This window comes from Neolamprologus multifasciatus, chromosome 7, assembly GCF_963576455.1.
Source record: "Neolamprologus multifasciatus chromosome 7, fNeoMul1.2, whole genome shotgun sequence".
NCBI classification, from domain to species: Eukaryota; Metazoa; Chordata; class Actinopteri; order Cichliformes; family Cichlidae; genus Neolamprologus; species Neolamprologus multifasciatus.
In genome coordinates this window covers 16,367,619-16,377,421 of record NC_140445.1, presented here as the reverse complement: position 1 = coordinate 16,377,421, position 9,803 = coordinate 16,367,619, and the positions used below count along the sequence as shown (strand labels likewise).

At 40.2% G+C, this 9,803-nt stretch overlaps 1 protein-coding gene across 2 annotated transcripts in view; it reads right to left on the bottom strand.

Annotated features, from left to right (window-relative positions):
- Positions 1 to 308: 308 nt before the first annotated feature.
- The window catches only part of col5a1 (procollagen, type V, alpha 1), a 77,588-nt gene continuing 68,093 nt past the window's right edge, over positions 309 to 9,803 (bottom strand). Inside the window, exons 59-66 of one of the 2 annotated variants that reach the window (XM_085166248.1) lie at positions 9,679 to 9,732; positions 9,557 to 9,592; positions 9,408 to 9,461; positions 9,024 to 9,291; positions 7,685 to 7,797; positions 6,097 to 6,165; positions 2,024 to 2,257; positions 309 to 1,785 (exon numbers count right to left, since the gene is read on the bottom strand). In XM_085166248.1, coding sequence (XP_085022374.1) covers positions 1,639 to 1,785; positions 2,024 to 2,257; positions 6,097 to 6,165; positions 7,685 to 7,797; positions 9,024 to 9,291; positions 9,408 to 9,461; positions 9,557 to 9,592; positions 9,679 to 9,732 — 975 coding nt within the window. In that variant the 3' untranslated portion in view covers positions 309 to 1,638. Of the gene's footprint in view, positions 1,786 to 2,023; positions 2,258 to 5,962; positions 6,032 to 6,096; positions 6,166 to 7,684; positions 7,798 to 9,023; positions 9,292 to 9,407; positions 9,462 to 9,556; positions 9,593 to 9,678; positions 9,733 to 9,803 lie in introns of both variants that reach the window. The other variant, XM_085166249.1, reaches the window with a different exon arrangement.

The window sequence follows — 9,803 nt, the reverse complement described above, 5'->3', positions numbered from 1 at the left end:
ACAGGCAAGTTTTGACACTACATGAAAAAAACGTTCAATCTGGCTAATCAACAAGTTTCTCGAGTTGTTTTCCCATAACAAAAAAAAAGAAAAGAAAAGAAAACCTTTGGTGGAAGGACCTTCTAATTTGCACTGTATCCATTCGGCCCAATTGCAACATGTCCATCTTTGAACCTAGTTTCATGTGGCACACATGATCAAAATAAAATAAAATAATGCAGCGTCACAGAGCATTGATACGCAAAGCCAACAGCACCATCTTAGATTCCTCTCGTCATTTCCAACATTTGTTACAGACCCATTTCTTATCTGCGTGGTCCGCTGAAGCAGGAGATAACATACGGTACCATGCTGCACTGATCTCAGAGTGGCTATGTATGGGAAACAAACAAAAACATAACGGCATGCATAAACCACCACTGGATGCTCAAGCGAGTCAAAGGGACTGGCGGCAATGGAGTTACTCTCAGCACAAGTTTTCCATATTTCAAACACAAAACTAGAAAAAATACATAGCACCACAGAAGAGAGAGAAAATAGCACCTAGGTTTCGATTTCTTTGTGTTTTCGTTACAATGTGACATCATCACCATCATCATCTCCCACTGCATAGTCAGATTTCAGGAAACGTGAAGAAGGCTTTTATTAAGTTAAGAATATTGCCGCCAATGCGGTTTGTTCTGTTCAGAGGACACAAAAAGGAGGAATGTATTTTTTTTGTTCTTTTCATTTTCTGTCTGCAAATTAACTGTCACATAATAACAGAGCTTGTTTTCGTCCTTTATTTCCATTTTGTTCTTAAATTACAACAAAGGCGTGCTCCACAGTTGCAACAAGACAGGACTCACCACGGGGTTGTTTTTTTTTTTTCTGGATTTTGATTTTACAAGTCGAATTTCCTTTTCTACAATTTTGGATGTTGTCCACGCTCTCCTACCTCACAGATATAGAAAGTCACATGCATATTTTGAAGCCAGAAGCAATAAAAGATACCCAGAAAAATATACAGAATGTACTTACAAACATAAAAAAAATCATTTATATATATTTATATATATATATATATATTTATATATATATATATATATATATATGGCCCATCCCAAGAGAATGGGGAGACAATTATGCACAAACAAAGTTCCCGTAGTGAAATGAGCAAACAAACTGAGAAAAAAGCAAAGCCAGGGAGATGAAGGAAAACATGAGATCAAAACTAAAGCAAAGAAAAAAAAGAGCCAAATCAAATGGAGTCCAAGGCACATAGCGCGACCGTCTGGAACGGCTGCGGCTCTCAAGGTCGCCTTCGTTGTTTGGAACAAAAGTGTGGTGACATGGGGCTAGGTTTTTGTGTGTGAGTGAACTATATAGGAAGGAGGATCTGACATCCAGTTTCAAAACTTGCATGTGATGAGAAGGCACACTGAGGTTTCAAGGTTTTTTCCTCTGTTTCCTATAAAAAAAAATTCACTGCATTCTCAACTTGATTTCATTTTACTTTATGCTTGTTGCTTTTTGGAAAAAAAAAGTAATGTTTTTCTTTTACAAATAGAATCGTCCTATTCTTTTTCATCAATCGTTTTTGAGAAAACAAAAATATGCTTTTTTTTTTTCTTTCTCCATTTGCTCAGTTAAAAAGTCTTAGCCGATGAAACAGACGGGCCCCACTTCGAATCCGAACTTCTGCGTGGGGCCGCCAAAATCGTTGAACATGATGTCCACAAATGGCACCTGTTCCACCTTTGGTGTGTTGATCTCAAGTACTGTCTTTTCATAGCCCTTTTTCAGCTGTCAAAGAGAAAAGACACAGTGGGGTTGAAGAATTAGTGTGCGGAAAATATTCTTTTAAAGCCAAAAAAGAGAAAGAAACACCACAAACACACACATTTGCTGGACTCCTGCTCACGCAACGACTACAAAGATACTCAAAGCATAACTTTCCAACAGTTTCCATCAAAGGAACCCAGCTTACAGTACATCCCAAAAAACACACACCCGCACATACGCACACACTTCCCTGACTTACCGCACAGCCATCAACTAAGGCGCGGATGTAGGGGTTGTTGTCATAAGACATCTCCTCATCGTTGGAGCCCAGGAAGCGGATGGCCTTGTCATAGTTGTCCTGCTCCTGGTCGTGCCATGCCACCGATTGGTAGCAGTTGTATGTCATGTTCTGCCTGGCTGCTGCGCTCAACAGCCGCAAGAAAGTCATCTGGACCACGCCGATGGGATTGCCCTCGGCATCCACATAGGAAAGCTGCAAAAAGAAGACATTTCCATGTTTACACCATGCAGTTTCCTCTGTCACCTGGAAGCATTTTTTATGTGTTGACTATTGAAAATTGTGTTGATAAGAGGTGCCAACCAGACAAAAAACTTGATGTGCCATTAATATATAATATGACTCAGCATATAGACCTAGTAGGGCAGTAAGGCTGGCATTCATCAAAATTAGTAATAAAGACCTAAACCAAACAATGCTAATGTCAGTCCAATACTAAAGACTTTTCATTGGTTATTACCTTCACCAAGAGAGTTTTGTTTTTTAGGCGTTCACAAATATGTCGTTCTTTCTGTCTGTAAACATGATAGCTTGAGAACTTTGAATGAGTTCTCATCAACCTTTGTAGCGGTGTAGAGTGGACTAATGTTAACAGACCATTAAAATTTGTCTTACATCCAGGTTGTCAAAGTCAGCTTCATGATTGATTGGTTGGAAATTGAGGAAATTAACTTGATTTAACTATGATTCTTTCAAGTTTGGTGTATATTATCAATATGCAGAAAGGACCAAGCTTTAAAATGTCACATCCGACCTCTGACCTTTCCTTCAAGTTCAATAGAGTGATCTGAAGGTCAATGTGATAATTATATTATATAGAGCAGTACTTACTGCCATTGTTTGTACTGATAACATCTAGGCATATAGGGATTCAAAATATCACATTACTTTGGATATCTAACTTCTTCTTCAAGTTCAAATAAGGTCAAACTTTCATAAAATGTCTTTTATCTTTAAAACTTTGCTAAAAAATTATATTGCCTTTGTTTTTATTGCCAACATTTAGGAAATTATATTGTCATATGGGAATTATAAATACTATATTATAGTTTGCATCTAAATATCATGTCACATTTGACCTCTGACCTCACTTTTACATTTCACATCAGCCTTTCTTTGAAGCTGACTCCAAAATGTGGAATAAATTTAAAAAACAACTGTCAAGTTAGTCATAAGTATACTGCACTATAACATTATATAATAAGCTCAAGTTATAAAAATATCTCCCCAAAATGCTGACTTTAACTAATTTAATGAAATGTAAATTTTCCTTGTAATTTTGTACAATGCAAATTTAATGAAGTCTGTTTCAATGAAATTCACTTGATTGGTACACATTCAGTTTGTACCGAGCACATTTTCCTTAATGATTAATTATTTGAATAATAAATAAATAAAATCAAAGTAAGCATCTATCATGCTACCCTTACCTAATTTTTTTTACTGCACTACAAATTTATTCAAATATGTTTAAAAAGAAAACAAGAAAACAAAAAATGTAAAATGTGTAAAAAAAAACAAAACAAAAACAGCAACAACATTAAACATGGCGCCTAAAATGGAACCAATCGAAGAGCCCGTACAATTAGTTTACTGACAGCGTCCTCTTACAATCAACAGGCTACTTATGTGAGACCTGCGGCACGTCTTTCTATGAATAACAGACCTGACCTTAATTTAGATGTTAATTTGGCCCCACCAATGTATGAACGTCGCACACACAAGTGCGAGAAGAACAATGGAGAACTAATCTGTCTCTCCTGTTCTACGCCTTTTGAAGGCTTGTTTTTTTTTAAATGCTTTTCAGCAGCACTTGACAAGCTGACTGGGCAATACTCCAGGTGTGACAGAACAACATCAATCATAACAGAAGCAGGAACATACACGGAGCATTTCCTCAAAATAGCAATGCCCTTTCCCATTTTGGAGACGATGAAATATCAAACCAAGACAGGGGGTAATTTTGTTTTTAGTGACCTATTCAGCTGAAATCCCATCTTTGGACAGGTGAAGTGCCTTGACATTACCAAGAGCAACCTTACTACCGAATACCATATGTTTAAATCTGTGCAAAAACAGTCCCAAATACAGAGCTGTCGTTTTTACTTTAAGTTCTTAGAGCATTTGTGTTGTGTAGTTTTATAAGAAAAGATCAAAAAGCACATATTCAGCTGCAGTTCAATACACATTTAGTACAATTTTGAGTGTTTATAACAGCATCGCTATCAGGCGTTAAACACACTATGCTTATTAGTGCTGTAATTCATTGTTGGTTTGGGTCTTTAATGAAACCTGCTGACAACGAATAAAAAATTTAATTACCAGCCTTATCCTTAAGTAACGCACAAATATGTGTAAATTTTTAGAAGAGGAGGATAAGTGCAGAGTATTTCCAAGGCCTTATGCCCGGGAGCTGCACTGATGTTCAAGGCTTAATGCGGAACAAATCTACCTTCAAAGTATAAAAAATAAGCATAACTAAAGAGCTCATTTAAATCGTAATTGTGTGATTATGTAAAATATATAAGCGATACGAGCAAATTATGGTAAAATCATGAAAATGTATTCTCGTAATAGGAACTATGTGGCAGTAATGATATGTTAATTGCTTGCTAATTAGCCTATAATTAACCCAGCATCCCTGCTTTTCAGGCTCATGTTACAAGAAGGAAAACAAAAAGTCGCATTAAGCTGATTAGAGTAATCCTGACTGACTGACAAGACAGCAGATTTTAGAAGCAGTTGTATTTCATTTTAATGTCCGTAAATGACTATTTGCATACCAACCAGCAGAAATCCATTAGATCCACATGGTCACTTTGTCTTTCAGACAAACAGGACTTACTGAAGATTCATGCACATGCGGATCCCTTCCATGCTGCCCGAGCAGCAAACTCTGTGTGTCTGTTCGTCTATTACCACTCATTCTTCCACGTAAGCGAAAGTCCATGCACACACACATGCATATAAAGAGCCCAGAGTGCCGACACTTTGACTTGACGCAATCTCCAGCTAATAATGAGGATAATTGATCTAATTTGATTTTTAATTATGAATATATTTTAAAAAATTAAGACTTTCTCTGTAATTTATGTCTGTGAGTGTCGGCACTGTGGTTCAAACTGTGGCTGAGCGGGTCCGTGCTTTTCTCATTTACCCCACCACTCGTCATCCCCTCCCTTACAGCGTGTGGATCCAGCCTGGCATCATCATAGGCACATTACCTCTTTATCATCACAGTCGCAAGTCAACAGTGACTGAGTACCCAGAGGGCCCCTGGGTTGTGACTGAGTGCCTGACCCATTTGACTCAGAGGTACTCTCCAGCGTTTAAGGGAGAGAATGGGAATGTGAGTGCAAGTTGAGAGAGAATAACACTTGTGTTTCGCCATTTGTGGAGGACAGATGCCCTGCTGAGGCAAGAGCTTGTCGAGATCACAAAAAAACAACAACAAATGTGTAAGCGATGCATTCAGTCTGAGACGTTTTGTCCACACTAATAAATCAACTATCAGTGGATGAACTAATAGAGCCGTGGGATTGTCAAGGCACACAGTCACTCTTTAAAGATGCTCTCTTAATGTAGCAGAGGTATGACAAGAATTTTTACGCACATTGTTTTCCTTTTTTTTTAGACTAAATATGTTTCTTCACCAGATTCCATTTCTTGCTTTGAATGGTCCACAAACCTCTCCTCCATTTCCGTGTAAGAGCATCCGACTATGTCGTTGGACTGAAGGTGAGTGCAGCTCATGCTGAATCATGCAACTCAATAACGAAACAACCAGCAAGCGAGGAGCCAGTCGATACATACTTCACAGAACCAGAACCATGCAGAGCCTCAGGCACACGGAGTCCAGACCTGAGCCAAGACTCCGGGACCGCGGGCAGCAACACTTACCAGGGAACCTCTCTTGTAGTGACTATACCATGTGCCTGGCGAGTCTTTGGGCCATTTTGCCATTTTGCTCTGTAAAATATAAGAGGCATTCAGGGAAGGGAAAGGGACTTGAGAAAGTCGGGGGTCTGGCTTACCAGTTTACCACGTTTGAATTCACTGAACCAGGAACCGGGATTCTCCTTTAGCCAGGAAGTGAGCCTAGCCTGGGGGCATGGATCGACAAAGAGGAAAAGGATGGAGGAGGAGGAAAAACAGCAGTGTTAAAAGAAAAGGAAACAAGATCTGACAGAAATCCCACATCCCCTCTCAGCTTTGTTCTCTCGCCTTCTGTTTGTCCTCTGAGGAGTCTTCCAAAAACCTGAAACAGTTTCGCAGTGAGACCGATCGACTGGACCAGGGAAGATTTTTGTAAGCCATTATGCTATTTTGTACTGTACACGCTGGAGCTGGCAGCTAATTGCTGCTGAAAAATTCATGAGTACACAGTGATTAATTAAGAAATGATCGCAGGCAAGGAGCTCTGATAGTGGGGGCCTCCATCCCTGCTGCTCGGTGTCAGCACCTTGCAGCCATGGTGCACTAACTTTGTTACGCCATTAAAAGCTGCGAACTGGCCAACGGGGGCACAGCTCTAATGGTCTCAGCCATGACAATGATGAATTTCTCTATAATTAGAGAGCAGGGTCTGATACGGGGCTGTCATCAATGGCTTAATGCGTTAATGAATGATGGGCCGGAGATCGCTTATCGCTGGGAGATGGCACACATTAGACCCACGCTGCATCCAAGGTGACCTTCACTTTTTTTTGCCACGGTGCACAGAGCGGAGGAGAAAATTCAACCTTGAAGGCAGCACGATCTCTTTGAGGATCTTACAAAGCGTGTGCTCTCGTGACCACTGCGCCCATCTCAAAACACACGTGGGAGTGTTTGGGGTCTAAAAGCAAAAAGACAGACAACACGGGCTTTTCTTTCTCACAGCCCTGACACGAATGAGAACAGCCCATCACCAGCGCGCTATAAAAAGTCTGCTTCATTATTCCGAGCTTAGGCAAACTCCCGCTCCTCTGAGGCTTGGTGAGTGGGATCATTAAAATGGCTGTAGCGCGCCGCTATTACACAACCCCCGACTCGTCAAAGACAGTGTTCCCAATGTTTCACCACTCCACTGTGCTACACTCCTTCACGCACTCATGCATAATGAAGCAAAAATCTTCTCACCTGCCAAAGGCTTTTATGGGTGATAAAGTCCTTAATTTCATTCTATCTAAAAATGGTTCTGAAACAACAGAGTGAATGTGAGCGCTTGTCTCGCTGCAGGACTAAAAGGAGACTTTTGCACGCTAGCAAAATAACTCGGTACCTCTCGTGGGATATGCAGGGGGAGTCCTGGTGAATCATCTCCCACATCTTCTTAGAAGCAACACACCGGCTAATCTCGTGGAGGCTAATTATACGGGTAAATACATTTACTGTTGTATATAGTGTTGCTTTGGCATGCTCAGGTTAGTCCCAAATGTGAAGGGTAAAAAATTTAAAAAAGCTTATCGAGAGTGCTCGGCTCACATTACCCTTGCTGTCAATCTTATCACCAAACTAGACGATGAAAATAGCAAAGTTTTTGTTTTTTGTTGTTTTTTTTAAGGCCCAACCTTTCTGTTTACTGTGTTGTCATCTCATGTTGTGCGAGTGCATTGCTTGTATACACACAGCCAGACTTACCCCTCCAGACTTCTTATCTGGGAAGATGCAGCTCTCGCCGCTTGCTGTGAAGTTGCAGTAAACCTTGAAGGAGTCCCGAGAGCAGCCCTGGTTTGGATCAATCCAGTACTCACCTGGACAGATAAAGGAAGGGAGAAGACACACAAAAACACACCCACGCACACACACACAGACGGGAGAGGGAGAGAGAGAGAGCACAGAATATATAATTCAATATCTGTGTTTCACTGAGGTCAAGGTAAGGCCAGACACTGGGTGCATCGTGCCTCTGCGTTTACATCTTCAGTTCACATTAAACACATTCTAAACTGTGGGTGTTTTTCTTCTAAATTAGCATTGCTAATAAATGCATAACTCATTATTTAATTTCATTATTTGATCCTATTTTTTAAGATTTTGCCTTCGTTTTAACAGCTGCCAAAGCAGACAGCGATCAGGAAACTGGAGCAATTAGAGGGAATTGAACCTTGGATGTTGTGGTTATGCGGTGTGCACCTTACTCATTAGCATGCCAGACATCCCAGATGGTTTATCAAACATTCATTTTTGAAAAGTAAATCCTGCTGTTTGATAACATCATCACCTAGAGATGGATGATGCACCGAGAAGTGGAAAAGTACTTTGTTTACTAATTAATTAGTAATTAACTAGTCCGTATGTGAGCAACTGCAAGTGTCACGCTCCCGTGACGGATACACTGCAGATATAATACGCCTCTGTATTACAAAACAGAATTAAACAGTGATTTATATTTGGACGTATGTTTGTGACTAACAATTATTTTCATGATAAATAAATATTAGAAAAACACAGGAATGCGATGGCTTGTTTTGTCCAGTCAACACATTCAAATATAAATACAAAAAGGTTTTTAATCTGCAGGCAGATTAAGAAAAAAATACTTAATTTAATGCATTATTATATTATTAATTTAATTTGGTTTTTGTTTTGTTTTTAGTTGTAAGCATTTTTCGGATTTATTCATCATGACCCATTATTAAAGGCTGGGTTTAAGTTATGCTGGGCACATGGCTCCCTGTACATGTTACAATATAGAAATAAGGGGTGACGAGTATATCCATCCCTGGAGCCCAGACGTGGATGTTGGGGTGGTGGAGGGGTTAAAAGAGCATGTAGTGAAACAGGAAATATTGAGTCAGGCTGTATTATTCTTTTTTTTGTTTGTTTCACCATTAACATTACATACCTGATTTGTGGCCAGTAACACTGACTTTCTACAAACATTTCTAGCTAGCTGTGTTTGATTTTGTTAAAGTTTAAAAGGCGTAAAGAAAGAGGATTAAACAAAGCACCAATTTGGGCTAAATGTGACACGAACCATCAGGGAAATCAGGGTGGCAGAGCTGCAGGTCCTTGCAGGTACGCGCAGGGTTGCCCTGGGTGCCCAGTGGGTGCTTCATCTGCTCAATCTCCAACTTAAGAGAGTTAAGTGAGCCAAAGATTTCCTCCATGCCATCATCATAGTCTTTATAGTTGGCATCCATAGCTGCATCGTCCACCATCTGGCTGGCATCGATGTTCCTACGTGATCGGCCCTTAATAGGAGCCTGGATGGGGAGTGGGTGTATGACATCACCAGGAGGTCCCTTTTATGGAGAGATGACACGAAAGGAGATAAATGTCGGTTACTGTCAACCAAAATTATGATGACTGATTTCGTCATTTTGAATTTTACTGCTCAAAAAGTAGAGCATCTACTTACAGGAGGGCCAGGAGGTCCAGGTGTACCAGTCTCTCCCTTTGGTCCAGTTTGACCCTGAGCAGGACAAAATGAAACCAGCGGTTAATCTTCGTAAATAAGTGTCATGATAAATGCTTGCGTTTTTTTGCAGCTTTTGGTTAATCACTTACCGATGAGCCTTTAGCTCCTTTAGGACCCGGGGGACCCTAAAAACACAGAGACAATCAAGTGATCAGTACTGGCTCAAACATTACATCATGAGTCTATAGTAAGACACACGTGCTAAGCTTACAGGTAATCCAGGGGGGCCAATGGGACCAAGTGGACCCGCAGGACCAGCAATACCCTGAAAGAAAAGAGAAATTGCAAATCCATAAATGTTGTGTGCCAAGAAAAAAAAACCCTTCTTTATTCCTA